The 16,346-nt window shown below is 43.1% G+C and overlaps 2 protein-coding genes across 2 annotated transcripts in view; both read right to left on the reverse strand.

The window, feature by feature from the left end:
• Positions 1 to 395: 395 nt before the first annotated feature.
• On the reverse strand, positions 396 to 2,852 carry LOC137439627 (heat shock cognate 71 kDa protein-like). The gene has a single exon (XM_068135565.2). The coding sequence runs from the start codon at positions 2,702 to 2,704 to the stop codon at positions 770 to 772; it is 1,935 nt and encodes a 644-aa protein (XP_067991666.2). The 5' UTR covers positions 2,705 to 2,852; the 3' UTR covers positions 396 to 769.
• Positions 2,853 to 12,436: 9,584 nt separating this feature from the next.
• The window catches only part of LOC137439632 (rhodanese domain-containing protein CG4456), a 28,171-nt gene continuing 24,261 nt past the window's right edge, over positions 12,437 to 16,346 (reverse strand). The window contains exon 4 of the mRNA XM_068135581.2: positions 12,437 to 13,496. Coding sequence (XP_067991682.2) covers positions 13,430 to 13,496 — 67 coding nt within the window. The 3' untranslated portion in view covers positions 12,437 to 13,429. The remainder of the gene's footprint in view (positions 13,497 to 16,346) is intronic.

Genomic DNA, 16,346 nt, shown 5'->3' on the forward strand with positions numbered 1-16,346 from the left:
CTGGTGCTTTTCAGAGGCATATCAACGTTTCCGTTTAAAGTAGCGCAAAGCCGGCTGCCCTCCTCACCTAAAGTACCTTTCGGTACCCTGGTCAAACTTTATTGCTTTTAACTCCAAATTGCTGAAACCTGGAACACTCATCTAAACTGCTCCATATGAACTCTTAACTCTCATTTCCTAATTGAACCCCAACTCCCTATACATTCCAGGTAATCAATCACAAAAGATGGTGTCAATAATAGGCAAATTGATTGACCAAGCACCAACGAGCGTTTGGCAGTTTCTCATCGACAACTAATGGGAGATGTACTGATAAGCTTTAAAACGAGCAAGAAAAAGAAACGACACACATCATCTTGTGGGATAAAAATGAACCAATGAAAGCTTGAACGAGCTCTTTTCAGCTAAACAAACTTTTAAAATTTATTCAAGTAAACTTTCAGCAACAACGGTTGATTGACATTTACTAATGCAAGTCTCTGAACATACGAAACAGATCAAAAGGTGGCCATTTCAAAATCAATAACGAATTAAAATTAAAATTATCTTCCAGCTCTGTAACAATATATTGTAAGGTTAAAAGAACAATAACAAAATGGGTGGCAATATCCGTCGGTCCGTTAACATTTTAGCTTTTTTCCTCCCTTGTTTACAGCAATAACAATACTTTATCCATTCTCAGCAATAACAGCAATAACTAAATGACAAATGCACAGATTTTCAATCCTTCCCCCCTCCCACAAATTTCAATCAACAGGAAAACCCAAACTTAATCCACTTCAAAGGCAGGCCCAGATGATTGTTGAGAACCCCGAGATCTCTGGGAGTCCCTGGGCAAACGAGGAGGAACACCACCTGCACCCAGGTTCATCTTCTTGATAATCGGGGCGCACACCTTCTCAATATCCTTCTGCTGGTGCTCAAACCCGTCTTTCTCTGCAGTTTGGTTACGATCGAGCCATGAGAGGACCTCGTTGCACTTGTCCAGCACAGTCTTTTGCTCATCTTTGCTCAGCTTGTCCATCTTGTCATCCTTCACTGTAGACTTCATGTTGAAGCAGTACGACTCGAGTGAGTTCATGGCAATCACCCTCTCACGCTGTTTATCATCTTCTGCTTTGTAGCGTTCTGCGTCATTCACCATGCGCTCAATATCATCCTTGCTCAACCGGCCTTTGTCGTTAGCTATTGTGATTTTGCTCTCTGACCCGGTGCTCGTGTCCACAGCGGAGACGTTGAGAATGCCATTGGCGTCGATGTCGAAGGTGACATCAATGTGGGGCACATTCTGCGGTGCAGGTTGAATTCCAGACAGCAAAAACTCCCCAAGCAGATTGTTGTCTTTGGTCATGGCTCGTTCGCCTTCGTACACCTTGAAGAGCACTTCATTCTGATTGTCCCAGCATGTGGTGAACGGCGTCCTCTGTTTCGTTGGAATGGTGGAGTTACGCTTGACCACCATATTCATCACTCCACCCTCGGTCTCAACCCCCAGTGACAGAGGTGCCACGTCCAGGAGCAACAGATCCTGCACATTGTTGGAGGTATCCCCACACAGGACGGCCGCTTGGACAGCCGCACCATATGCAACCGCTTCGTCGGGGTTGATGCTCTTGTTGAGTTCTTTGCCAATGAAAAATTCCTGCAGGAGCTTCTGTATTTTTGGGATGCGTGTGGAACCACCAACAAGGACAATCTCATGTACCTGAGATTTGTCCATCTTGGCATCTCGCAGAGATTTCTTCACCGGCTCCAGGGTCATTTGAAACAGGTCGGCGTTCAGCTCCTCGAAGCGTGCTCGTGTGATCGAGGTGTAGAAGTCGATTCCGTCAAAGAGAGAGTCGATCTCGATGCTTGCCTGGGTGGAAGACGACAAGGTACGCTTGGCACGTTCACACGCGGTGTGCAACCTACTCACCGCACGCCGGTTTTTACCAATGTCCTTGTGGTACCTGGTCTTGAACTGCTTCATCAGGTGTGTCACCATGCGGTTATCGAAGTCCTCACCACCCAAATGGGTGTCACCCGCTGTGGACCTGACTTCAAATATTCCGTTTTCGATCACAAGGAGAGACACATCGAAAGTGCCACCACCCAGGTCGAAGATCAACACGTTGCGTTCTCCACCACCCTTCTTGTCGAGCCCGTACGCGATGGCTGCAGCAGTCGGTTCATTGATGGTCCGAAGCACATTGAGGCCTGCGATGGTTCCCGCGTCCTTGGTGGCTTGCCGCTGGGAATCGTTGAAGTACGCAGGCACAGTGATCACCACGTTCGTGACACTCTTACCCAGGTAAGCCTCGGAGATCTCCTTCATCTTGGTGAGGACCATGGAGGAGATTTCCTCGGGATAGAAAGCTTTCGTCTCGCTCTTGTACTCCACTTTCACCTTGGGACGCCCATCAACGTCGATCACTTCGAAGGGCCACAGCTTCACGTCAGACTGCACCACGTGATCGTCGAAGCGACGACCTATAAGACGTTTAGCATCAAACACCGTGTTCGATGGGTTCATGGCCACCTGGTTCTTGGCCGCGTCTCCGATGAGCCGCTCCGACTCGTTGAAGGCCACGTAGCTGGGAGTGGTGCGATGACCCTGGTCGTTGGCGATGATCTCCACCTTTCCGTGCTGGAAGATCCCCACGCACGAGTATGTCGTTCCTAGGTCGATTCCCACAGCCGGTCCGTTGCTCTCGTTCGCCATCGTAACAAAATCGATCCTTCGCCGATCAGATTAATTTTTCCCGGTTTCTCAAAAAAACAAAAACATATAATCTCCAAATTCCTGACAAAATCCTTCCGTCCCTCTTTTAAAACAAGTCGAGGAACTTCGAATGACTTCCGACACAATTTAAGGTGGAGCTTCTTTCCAACGTCTAATCACGCCGAGCCGGTGGAAACGTCACTGAAGCGGCTTGATTGTGATTGGCGGGCGGGACCGTTAACCAAAGCGGTTGACGCAGATCAGATTAAAAAAATTCGCATTATTTTCCTCAACTGCATTTAATTTATTTCTTCACCATTCATTGGTGTGTTGAATAAACATTCCATGAGTGTAAAACGTATTATAAATCTCGTGAGAAAAATATGCGTGGCCATCTGTTGTGGAGGTGCAGCTCATACATATGCTAATGAGGGACTGATGACGCGTTCCTGTGACGTATGTATAATAATGGCGTTCCATCATGGCTGTGTCATGGCTGCTCACTGCACGATTTTGTCTCGATCATTCCCGGACTTTCGGCTACTGTTATTTCATTCCCAAGCGTAACGTAATTCATGAAAGGGCTGTTTTCCGGTCAATGAAACATCAAACGGATGAGTCTGTTGAAAAATTTGTGCGGCTCCTTAACACTGGTGCTGAGTACTGTGGTTTCCATGGTAAAAATGAGGAAATCCGGGATCAACTCGAGTTGGGACTTGCTGACGAGAAACTCTTTCAGCATTGAAGAGCTGAAATCGTACTAAAATACGCAATTTGGTCTCTGTCTGTCTGACTGCGATACATTCGGTCATTACTTATCCCATCACAACCAAACTTGACAGGAGGACAAAAGGTCACACAATGGAGGTTGCAGCAACTTCGTTTGCCCCATCCCCAAAGAGATTTTACCTGCCAGTGGAGTTGCGTGTTGAGGTGTACTATATCCATATTAGGATAGCTTATCATGACGTTTTTCCAAGGTGGCTTTTAAAAACAAAAATAATAGCACCACTAATGATAATAGCACAATAATAATCTTATTACAAAACAATATTAATACTAATAAGCATTCTGAGTATTGCGCTGCAATACATGTCCCCTACCAAAGTTCAAAGTGCCATAACTTTGTCAAAAATGATCGAATATGCAAATTTATGCACGGTTGATGCTGGTTTTCAAACTTGATCTGAGGTATGCTGAGACACATGTGTGTCACGCCTCACCTCGTTGATAAGCCCGCAAGGCCGCTCCATGGAGCGGCCTGCACGTATTGCACTGTGTGAATTATATAATTACCAACTCACGGTCTGAGGTACTAGCGATTCAAGAGATATCCATTCTTTTAATATTTTCGTTTAATTAACGATATCTGCCAAACCACGTGCCCTATCACAAATTCCAAAACGACATTTTAGTAGACTGACATGCTGAACAGATCTGTGAAGTTTCCCCTCGATTGGATCAAAAATTATGGAGGAGCTCGGTTTTAAATGTTCATGCTTAAAAACGTCATAACTCTGAAACCATGTGACGCAAGACGTCATGCTCGCTGACGATTTTGTTCGTCATGGGTATGCGATTCTGCCTGCAAAGTTTGGCCTCGATCTGTTCAGCCGTTGCAGAGAAAAAGGGGTTTTCGTGTTTTCACGAAAAACAATATGGCGGCCGAACCACGTGACCTGTGACGTCATAATTACCATTAAAATATTATACAGACCGAGTCCCTCCTCCGGTGAAAATTTGATCTCAATCGGTCCTATATTGAGGAGAAAATCCTTTTTAAAGGAAATTAAAACATAAAATGCCACTGAGTTAAGGATCATCAGAATTATCAGAATTATCAGAATTCCCAAAGTTCAAAGTGCCATAACTTTGTCAAAAATGATCGAAACGTCGTGAAGTTCGAACCTGATCTGTAACGTATCATGAGGAAACCATGTACCAAGTTTGAAATCATTAGCCTTAAGCGTTTAGAAAAAAAGTCCGGAAAACTGTTCTTTGCATGACTGACTGACGGACGGACAGACTGACAGACGGACTGATGGACAGATGGACTGACGGACAGACGGACTGACGGACTGACGGACTGACGGACAGACGGAGGGGCGGCGTGCAAACCTATAGTCCCCTCTGGTGTACACCGGTAGGGGACTAATAATAGCCCCCTACCCAAGCGTTTTTTCCTCCTTGGAGAAACACGGTGGTGACATGAATAAATAGATTTTTATGGCGGCAAGCCTTTCAAAAATAAATAAATATAAACCACAAAGATGTATGAGTATCTTTTTGAACAGTTACTACTGCTGTTTAACACGAAAGTCAAATAAATTTGGAGGAATCCTGACATCCATGAGGCAATCTATGCTTATCACGTCCATCACAGACCAATGGGCCATATCCTAGATCTACTGTAATCTATATACCGCACCCTACTGCCTCTCCCTTGGGCAGTGGGTGTATTAGTTCATTAAATTTCGCTTTGGAGTCGTAAGAGGCTGTTGAGTCGTGAAGGTAATAAATGGAGAGATAGAGGTAAATGGCTATTAACTCCAGTAACAGATATGAGACCAGGACCATCTCTCTGGACATATCTCTCAAACATTTGACAGTTTGGCAACCTACCTTGCGCTCCAAACTCCCTGCCTACAGAATCCAAGGCCACCTCCTCTCATGGCTTACTGACTTCGTTTGTCAGCATTGTCAGCATGTGGTTCTCAATGGAATCCTTTCATCATCTCTCCCTATCAAGACCTTGAGTGGCTCAAGGCAGTGTATTGGGTGCTGTTTGTCATCACCGATCAAATTAATGAGACGTTTAATGAGAAGATGACTGTTTGTCATCTTCATTACCTGAGTTTTCAACCATCATCCAACGAAGGTGGATGGATGTGTAGTGGTAGTGCACTTGTTGTGTCCGTTTTAGTGCCTTCAGAAAGTATTCACACCCCTTGACTTTTTCACATTTTGTTGTGTTAGAGCCTGAACTCAAAATGGATTAAATTGAGATTTTTTTTTGTCATTGATCTACACTTAATACCCCATAATGTCAAAGTGGAAGTGTTTTTTAGAGATTTATACAAAAGAATTAAATATGAAATGTTGAAATGTCTTGAGTCAATAATTATTCAAACCCTTCGCTATGACACTCCAAATTGAGCTCAGGTGCATCCAATTTCCTTTGATCATCATTGAGATGTTTCTACAACTTGATTGGAGTCCACCTGTTGCCGATTAAATTGATTGGACATGATTTAGAAAGAAACACACCTTTCTATATAAGGTCCCACAGTTGACAGTGCATGTCAGAGCAGAAACTCTACCATGAAGTCCAAGTAACTGATGGTAGAACTCCGAGATAGAATTGGAAGGAGGCATAGATCTGGGGAAGGGCATCAAATAATTTCTAGAGTGTTGAAAGTTCCCAAGAGCACAGATAGCTCCATCATTAGGAAGTGGATAGAATATAGAACTACCCAGACTTTTCCTAGAGCTATAGCTATGGCTATAGCCATCCGAATGAATTGGACAAGAAGGACCTTGGTCAGGGAGGTGACCAAAAACCCAATGGCCACTCTGACAGAACTAGGGTTCCTTGGCCGAGATGGGAGAATCTGCGGGAAGGCCAACAGTCTCTGCAACACTTCACAAATCGAGGCTTTATGGGAGAGTGGACAGACGGAAGCCACTCCTGAGAAAAAGGCGCATGACAGCACACCTGTAGTTTGTAAAAAGGCTTGGATAATCATGGATGCTGAATGAGAGCATGAGACCAAATATTCTGTGGTCTGATGAGGCGAAAATTGAACTCTTTGGCCTGAATGCAAAGCGCTACATCTGGTGGAAACCGAGCACAGCTCACCACCCATCTAACACCATCCCTACCGTGAAGCATGGTGGTGCAGCATCATGCTATGGGAATGCTTTTCAGCAGCAAGGACTGGGAGACTTGTAAGGACTAGGGCATGCCCGTACTATATCTATATCTAAAATTATATCCCCCCCCTCTATTTACATGAAATGGTTTGGTCCAAAGCGAACGGCTTGCGAGTACGGTGACAATCCCCCCCCCTCTATTTACATGAAATGGTTTGGTCCAAAGCGAACGGCTTGCGGAGTTTGGTAAAGAAATCGCCATAGCGTGCACAAACGCGCAGGAAAGCGAAAGAATCGCAAATTAGTTTTAATTAGTTTTAAAACATAGTTTAACGCCAACATAGTTTGCCAACGTGAAATAAATGAATACGCTCTCAAATGTGCCGTCCGAGGCAGAGTCTGTTCGCCACGTTCGGCACACGTGATAGCTCGCTGCTCTCTGATTGGTTGAATCGTTTTTTGGACATAGCTCGGTAACTACTTGTCCGATTAATATGAAACCTTGAAAAGGCACATCCTCGGGTCCCCAGCAATATACCTGGCAAGTTTCAAGTATATCGGACCCGTGGTTGTCGAGAAACAGCGGTCACAGACAAACAAACAAACATACACACAGAGATTAGTGGAATTATAGATAGATGGAGGGAACAATGAATGGAGCCAAATGCAGGCAAATCCTTGTGGATTATCTGCTTCAGAGTGCAAAAGATATTTTATGTTCCAACAGATTTATGCGGCTAAAATCTGCGGTTAAGATTTATGTTCCAATAGGACAATGACCCCAAGCATACAGCCAAAGCAACACTGGAATGGCTTCAGAACAAGAACGTGAAACTCCTTGAGTGGCCCAGCCAAAGCCCAGACTTGAATCCTATTGAGAATCTGTGTAAGGACTTGAAGATTGCTGTTCATCCACGATCTTTATCCAACTTGACAGAGCTTGAGCAAATCTGCAACGAAGAATGGGAGAAACTCCCCAAATCCAGCTGTACAAAGCTGGTACAGACATACCCAAGAAGACTCGAAGCTGAAATCGCTGCCAACGGTACTTCTACGAGATATTGTCTCAGGGGTTTGAATACTTATGTAAATTATATATTTCTGTATTTCATTTTAAATTGTTTTGTAAAAATTTCTAAAATAAAAATAAAATATTCCACATTATGGTGTGTTGTGTGTGGATCAGTGCCAAAAATCTAATTTTAATCCATTTTAAATTCAGGCTGTAACACAAGAAAATGTGAAAAAGGTCAAGGGGTGTGAATACTTTCTGAAGGCGCTGTATCAGAGGTAATTTTAATTTTTTCTGTTCAACCAACGTCAGTAGGGTAGGCGTGAACTTCGTGAGTAGGACCTGCTTTAAGACTTACGACACATTACGGCGTTACGGCCGCTCTACGAACGACTCGTGTGGGAAAAGTGGACTGGAGTTAAACCGTTCACTGCCCATACTTCTGTGATGTTCAGCTTTCCTCACGCATGGATTTCGTGTCACGTGCCGTGCACACGACTCCTATTTACTACGTGGACATGACGTCAGATTGGCCTTCTGGTGCCATTTGTTGCTTCGTATTGACCTGATGACATTATTCCCAAGTACTTAAGCTAAAACAGATTATGGGATATCGCTCAGACTGGACAAAGTCATTAATCTTTAGAGGTTATGTTTTCACCCCTATCTGTCTGTTTGTCTGTTACCAGGATATCTCAAAATGTTGTGGACAGATTCAGACGAAGTTTGGTGGAAGTTGGGTTTGTGACACAGACGAGGTTGGAGTGGAGGGGAAGTCGCTGGTAAAGGTGGTTTAGCAAAGCCAGATGGGATGGGATGGAATGGTCGCAGCCAAATTTGATGAAGTGATTTGCGAAAGAACTTTATAGATAGACCCATTGATGAAGTAGATTGTTGTTGCATTCTGGAAGCAGCAGCTAAATAGCTCCAGTAAAAAAAGAATTAGTGATTAGAATTAGCTCTTTATTTTAAAGTTTACAGCAACAGTAATTTTTAATGTAAATACAGCAAAGATTATAACATCAGGGGCGTGTGTTAGGGTTGCCCAGCAACAAATTCAAACTTGAGCTCCATCCTCTTGAGTCACATGTGCAGAGCAAGCATGAAATGCTCCAGCACGTCTTGGTCGGTATACAGCCGCATGAACTGTCTGATTTAGCAGGCAGAGAGATCCTACACCTGTGGTTCTCATGCCATTCCAAACCATCTGACTTTGCGGAAACTCGACGCTCCGGCTCCACTGTTGGCAGGCATGATGATGTGTCTCTTTTGGATGACGCCATACCTGGTCTCCCTCGTCACCAAAGGAGATACAAAATATTAATTTGTTTGTGAACATAACCGTTTACCACTGTTCCAATGACCAGTTCTCTCTCTATCTTTGGCCCACAACAGTCTTCTCCTCCTCTGGGACGTATTTAGGAGAGGCTTCATGACTGGCACCTGGGAGCGGAATACAGGTACATGAAGACTATGGTTGTTTGTAGTCTTGGATGCTTCTACACCAACATAGTTCCACATGTGAACAAGGTTTTGGTAGACTGCAACCATTCCTTTGCAATATCGGACACCTTCCCATCATCTCTTGACATAGTGAACCACTTTCATTCGGAATTCCTTCTACAAGATATGACATCATTCCCAGTGCAAAGCTCTTCAAAGATGCGAGATACTGCGGATTGCAAACAGCCGATTTGTCTGGCGATATCTGACTGTGACTTTCCATCATCGGCGGGAGCCTTGACCATTGCTTTCCAATTTATTTTTCATTATAAAGTTTGAACTGAGTATTTCGACATGACACAGCATATATTCTAATTTTTTGACACAGGAAATTGCTGATTCTAATATTTTAATGCAAGTATCCAGAATACAACTGGTCTCTGATTTTTATTAGAAGTGCATTTTCAGAATTTTTTTTACATTTTTCGAGATAATATTATTCAATCTTTCTTTAGATGGCAGATGTCAAAGAAAATTGAGTGTTTTATCGTTTATGAGCAATTTATTAAATGTTTGCCACTTTATTCTAATGTTATGAATCAGACCTGTATATAGAATAACAATGAAATACAATAAATATGTCGTGCATAGGATGGTACTTGCAAAATTCCCAAAAATTCCTTTAAAAAAATTTTGTTGACCTTTTGGCCAAAGTTGACCTCAAAAATAATTTGTGGTTGAATTAATTGACCTGATATGCAAGTTCTCTTCAAATTTTAAGTCAATTGGATGAAAATTGACAGTTTGAAATTTTTTGTCTATGTTGACCTTTGACCTCAAAAATAATTGGTGGTTGAAATGAGTGACCTGATATGTAAATCCTGTTCAAATTTCAAGTCAATCGGAAGAAAATTGAGGATTTTAGAAATTGCACATATGTTGTTGACCTTTGGCCTATGTTGACGTTTTGGCCTTTGTTGACCTCTTGGTCTATGTTGACCTCAAAATAATTTGTGGTTGAATTGAGTGACCTGATATGTAAATCCTGTTCAAATTTCAAGTCAATCGGATGAAAAGTGATGATTTTCGAAATTTGACATAGTTGTTGACCTTTGGCCTATGTTGACTTCAAAATAATTTGTGGTTGAATTGAGTGACCTGATAGGTGAATCCTGTTCAAATTTCAAGTCAATCAGATGAAAATTGATGATTTTAGAAATTTGACATAGTTGTTGACCTTTGGCCTATGTTGACTTCAAAATAATTGGTGGTTGAATCGAGTGACATGATATGCAAATCCTGTTCAAATTTCAAGTCAATCAGATGAAAATTGATGATTTTAGAAATTTGACATAGTTGTTGACCTTTTGGCCTATGTTGACCTCAAAATAATTTGTGGTTGAATTGAGTGACTTGATATGTGAATCCTGTTCAAATTTTAAGTCAATCACATGAAAATTTATGATTTTAGAAATTTCACATAGTTGTTGACCTTTGGCCTATGTTGACCTCAAAATAATTTGTGGTTGAATTGAGTGACCTGATAGGTGAATCCTGTTCAAATTTCAAGTCAATCAGATGAAAATTGATGATTTTAGAAATTTGACATAGTTGACCTTTTGGCCTATGTTGACCTCAAAATAATTTGTGGTTGAATTGAGTGACCTGATAGGTGCATCCTGTTCAAATTTCAAGTCAATCACATGAAAATTGATGATTTTAGAAATTTCACATAGTTGTTGACCTTTGGCCTATGTTGACCTCAAAATAATTTGTGGTTGAATTGAGTGACTTGATATGTGAATCCTGTTCAAATTTCAAGTCAATCAGATGAAAATTGATGATTTTAGAAATTTGACATAGTTGTCTTTTGGCCTATGTTGACATTTTGGCCTATGTTGACCTTTTGGCCTATGTTGACCTCAAAATAATTGGTGGTTGAATCGAGTGACATGATATGCAAATCCTGTTCAAATTTCAAGTCAATCAGATGAAAATTGATGATTTTAGAAATTTCACGTAGTTGGTGACCTTTGGTCTATGTTGACCTTTTAACCTCAAAATCAATAGGCTTCTTGCTTATGACCAACTCTACCATTTGGTGAAGTTTCGTGAAGAATGGTTGAAAATAGTGACCTGTAGGCGATTGACAAACGCACACGACTAACCAATATACTTGAAAAATCTTTGATTTTTCACATGTAATAAAGGGAGATGGAAGGAGTGCACAAACAACAACAGCAACGACAACAACGTGTCAAAAACGATCCTTCATTTTCCGGCTGGTTCACCTCGATGTACATCGTGACTGAGACTCTCACTTCTTTAATTCCAACTGCATGTTTCCCTAGCCTGGATTGTTTGTGACGTCACTGTACAAAAGGCGTTCCTCAAAATACCAGCTCACGCTGTGCAACCATCCCCAGTGTTTTCTATCAATCTTTAACTTATCCCTAAACCCTCTCTATCTTACCTTGTCTTTTACCTGCCCCTTTTAACCCATAACCAACTACCCCACAATACCCCTGAGAGGGAGGACGTGATTGGTTTGTGTGTTTTACAGCGACGCTATAGTAAACACATACTCCAAGTCCTGCTGCTTTTTCCTCCTGTCCGTAAGGACGGCCTCTTTGGTAGTATCTAGTTATCCAGTTCCGTCAAGCCGTGTCCGACTTCTGGCAACATTCATGGTCAGATTTCTCCAAACATCTCTATCCTGCACTGCTTCCCGAAATTCTGGCAGAGACAGCTTTGTCGCAGCCTTTACCCCATCCATCCAGCACATCCAAGGACTGCCTCTTCCTCCTCTTCACGTAACCACACCCAGCACGGTTGATTTCTCCAGACTCTCGTTTTCCGCACACTTGTCCAAAGTATAACAGTTTCTGTTATAGCAGTGGCTATCGTCAGCGCACCTTAGATTGTTGATCCCACTTCCTCAATCCTGACTCCAGCCTCTATTCCATCCAGGTTTGATTTCCTCATGGTGTACTCACTATGGAGAGTGAACATGGAAAGGGAGAGAATTAAATCCTGTCTGACACCCTTTCCCAATTCCAAACCGTTCTGTCTCTCCATACTCTGTTCTTACTGTAGCTTCTTGTTTCGAGTACGGGCTTCTTATCAGACGTATCGGGTGCTCTGACATTCCAATTTCTCTCGGCATAATCCACACCAATTCATGATCAACACAATCCAAGACTTTGCTATAATCTATAAAACAAACATACGTTTTCCTTTGATATTCCCTTGCTTTTCCCACGATCCACCTGAGATTTGCGATTTGATCTCTCGTACCTCTTCCTCTTCTGAAACCCGTTTGCTCAATGGGCGTCGCTTCATGAAGTCTTCTCTTCTGTGCAGAATGATCTTCAGGAATATCTTGCTAGCAGGTGAAATCAGGGTATTGCTTCGGTTATTTTATTTATTTATTTATTTTTGTATACAAGATCGAGGCTCGTGTAAGAGCGAACATTAATGACAAAAAAAACCAACAAACGGACACATAAGACGAAATAAAGGGAGCGGGAGACAAGATGGGGAGAGAGGGAAGCACACAAGTACAACATTTGAGAGCAGGGGCATCGGGAGATCTGTGGGAGGGAGAGGGCTTGGGGGGAGGAGGCACGGTAAGGGGGGGGGGGGGGGGGGAGGTCAAAAAAAACACATGGACACTGCTGGGACTTCCAGGAAAGAAGTCGGTATTTCAGAAAGAATATATTATTTAAACATCCTCTTGCATCCTCTCTCTTTGGCAACAGTATGCAGACTGACTGTTTCCACCTTTTAAGCCGTACAATCCTGCTCCATCCAGATCGGTGTACAGATAACTGATAAAATTTTGATTGCCTCATCCCCAACTTCCTTAAAGAGTTTGAATGGATTTTCGACAGCACCTGGTGCTTTCCCTTTTGCTGGTACACGAAACGATAAAAAAAAAACATATGGCCCAGCAAAGGAAGACACAATTATTTCTGCATTTATTGGATCCGGGGTGTCGCTTTGCTGACAGGTTTAATGAAGAGATGGAATGTTGTATTTCACAAACATTCTGCCCTGTCCACTCTATCATTTGTCCGAGGTCATCTTCCATTTGCTTGGAAGTCAGCTAACATCACCTTCATCACCATCCTTGTGGACCAGACAGATTTCTGAGAAATGTGAATGTTCGGTGCATTTTTGGGTAAAAGTTGGGAACCTCACTTTTTAACATATATTAGGGTACGCTGAATTCGCCCTTGTGGAATATCAATAAGATATACCACAAAGAAGAGATTGCCAGGAATTTCACCGAGTCAGTATGAGTTTGAGAGTTAAGATGGTGACCGAGTATGAAAAAGATGATTTCACAAGTGCGAGCGAAAGATTGAGGATGGACTACTGGACTAGTGCAACGATTACTGTAATGTGTTCTCCTGCTCCTGGCGGTCCCAATCGAGCCACCCTCCTGGATAGTGGCGTGCCCTGGTGGACGAAAAAAAGAGAGGAAAATTAACTTAATCCATTAAGGAAAGTAATCATGATATCAGTTGTCTGCCCGATGAGTTTATCATTTCATAAAGCTTGGACCTGTGATTACTATTGTGATTTTATGTGATTATATGTGATTTTAGCTCTTTCACGAGCCTCGATTCAGTATACAAAAAAAAAAAAAGAAAGAAAAAACAAACTCGTCCATTTTACCGATTGGGACTTTTTATTATTATTTTTTTTTACATTGATCTCAGTCTCGTGGTAGAGCTTGCAGGACAAAGACATTGGGTGTTGTCAGTGTATTATCACATTAACTACAAAGACCTCAGTAAACAATGGACAACAACATACAGCAATGGGATCTGATCATGTGTTCCTCGCATCACGTGACCCATGGGTTGTTGAACATGCGGATGACTTATACATTTGAATATTTTGATTGCCAGCACATTGACAAATAAAAATTAACTTTAATACTTGTAATTTCTGTTTGCAGTGGATTGATGAGACTTTTGACTCATGATGAATTTGACTTTGAGCTGCCTCGTCTGGGTTCGAGTAGCAGAAGTAATATATCGATTGGGAAATTTAATTATGGTCATGAGATCAATGTTGTTGTTTCCTGTGCAGCCCGTGGCTGCTGGTTGTATAATTTCCTGGAATTACCTCGATATAACCGCAGCTGTGCCGCTGATGCAGTGCCCCTGTTACCAATAAGTTGGTACTCACTTTGCCGATCTCGGAGGGAGGGCAGGCTGAATCAACCCACGTGGTGTTGTTTCAACGACTCGGCAGGGTCTCAAACTCAGGACCCCAAGATCTCAAGCCAGCCACCTTAACCATTAAGCCAACACCAGACTTATGAGATCAAGTGCGAGTGAAATTGAATTGACAGGACGGACAGGTGATTCACGAGCCATCATACTAAAATGTGCAATTTGGTGTCTGTCTGTCGGTCTGACAATGACACAGTCCGCCGTTACTTATCCAATCCCAACGAGCTGCTCTAGGGCTCTGTGTCCTTCTCTCCTGACAAGGTGGAGAAGTTTCTGTCAACCCTCGACTCTGATTCTGCAACTGGACCTGAAGGCATCAGCCCACGGGTCCTAAAATCCTGCTCTGCCGCTCTTTCACTCCCTCTCTCTGTTCTATTCACCCTCTCTTTTGCTCAAGGTCATCTGCCTTCAGCTTGGAAATCAGCCAACATTACTGCTTCACACAAAAAGGTACAAAAACAGATCCTAGCAACTACAGACCAATCAGCCTTCTCCAAATTCTCAGCAAAGTCATGAAATCCATCATTGCTTCGGATATCAAATCTTCCTCTTCTCCAATGGCTTGATCTCTGATCATCAATTTGGATTCAGACCAGGTCACTCTACTCTGGACATGCTGCTTCTGCTGTCTCAACAATGGATGGAGGTTCTCATCGCCAAACAGGAAATCAGAGCTGTATCCCTTGACATATCATGTGCCTTTGATACGGTCTGGCACCCCGCTCTGCTCACCCAACTCTCCTCCTATGGTATCCATGGAAATCTCCACGAATGGCTTGCGGATTTCCTCTCTGGTCGTAGTCAACGTGTGGCCCTGAATGGATTTCTCTCATCTCCCCTTCCTGTTCTGGCTGGAGTTCCCCAAGGTAGTGTTCTGAGCCCTGTGCTTTTTCTGGTCTTCATCGACGATCTCTCTGACTCTCTGGAAAATCCTCTCTATCTCTTTGATGAAGACTCCACTCTCTGCCGCTCTATACCTCATCCCTCAGATCGGCAGTCAGCAGCCTCCTCACTCTCTGCAGACCTGGACAAAATCACAGACTGGTCAAACAAGTGGAACTTGTCTTTCAATCCTGACAAATCTCACACTCTCACTTTGTCTCTCCAAAAAGACCGACTGGAAAACCCTCCCATCTACTTTCTGAATAATCCTCTCCAAGAAGTTCTGTCGCTCAAGCTTTTGGGTCTCACTATCTGCCATGATATTTCTTGGGAAAACCACATTTCCAAGCTGGCCTCCAAAGCCAGTCGCCGACTGGGCATCCTCCGTCGTGCGAAGTCCTTCCTTGGCACACCTGAGCTCCTCACCACATACAAGGCTTTCATCCGCAGCTCAATGGAATACTGCTCTCCCCTCTGGGCTGGTGTTCCTGCCTCACACCTAAATCGGCTTCACGCTATTGAAACCAAAGCTTTCAGAATCATCGGAATCTCCCGCGACGAAGCTAACTCTGAGGGCCTTACACTCACTCACCACAGGCAGGTTGGTGGTCTTTCTGTCTTCTACCATCTCTTCTCTGGCCTTGCTCCCCCTGCTCTGTCTGTGCTTTGCCCCCCCAAATATTCCTACAGGTCGCACAAGATCTGCCAGCAACCCTCTTATGGTTAAATTGCCAAAATCAAGACTCTCTGCTCACCCTCACTCCTTCATTCCTCTTTTCTCCTGCCTCTGGAACAAACTCCCTCACTCTAGTGTCCATAGATTCAGTAAACAGCAACAGGAACGAGAATCAAGAGGCTTTTCTTTATTTGGCATTCTCTCTCTTCTGCGCATGCGCACCCTTCCTCCATTCACCCCCCATCACGTGGTTCCCCGAACCAACAGACACAGCAACTGCCCCCTCTTTAAATCTCACAACAAATAGATAGTTTATCCTTCAGATTACTGTACTCGTCTGTCATATAAACCAGATAACACAATCACATCAAGCTGTTCATCATTTCATTAACCAACCTACAATTAACTCAGTTTCACAAATGTTAGACTAGAGGGGTCAAAAAACAAATTTCTCATCCAACCAGGTGGTAGGCAAGTACACAGACTCAGCATTGTTCAATTAGTCTT

Source organism: Myxine glutinosa, chromosome 14 (genome assembly GCF_964187855.1).
Source record: "Myxine glutinosa chromosome 14, kmMyxGlut1.1, whole genome shotgun sequence".
NCBI lineage: Eukaryota > Metazoa > Chordata > Myxini > Myxiniformes > Myxinidae > Myxine > Myxine glutinosa.

Bases quoted from the DNA above. Each gene is read 5' to 3' on its own strand.
- LOC137439627 (XM_068135565.2), bottom strand. From the start codon at position 2,704: ATGGCGAACGAGAGCAACGGACCGGCTGTGGGAATCGACCTAGGAACG.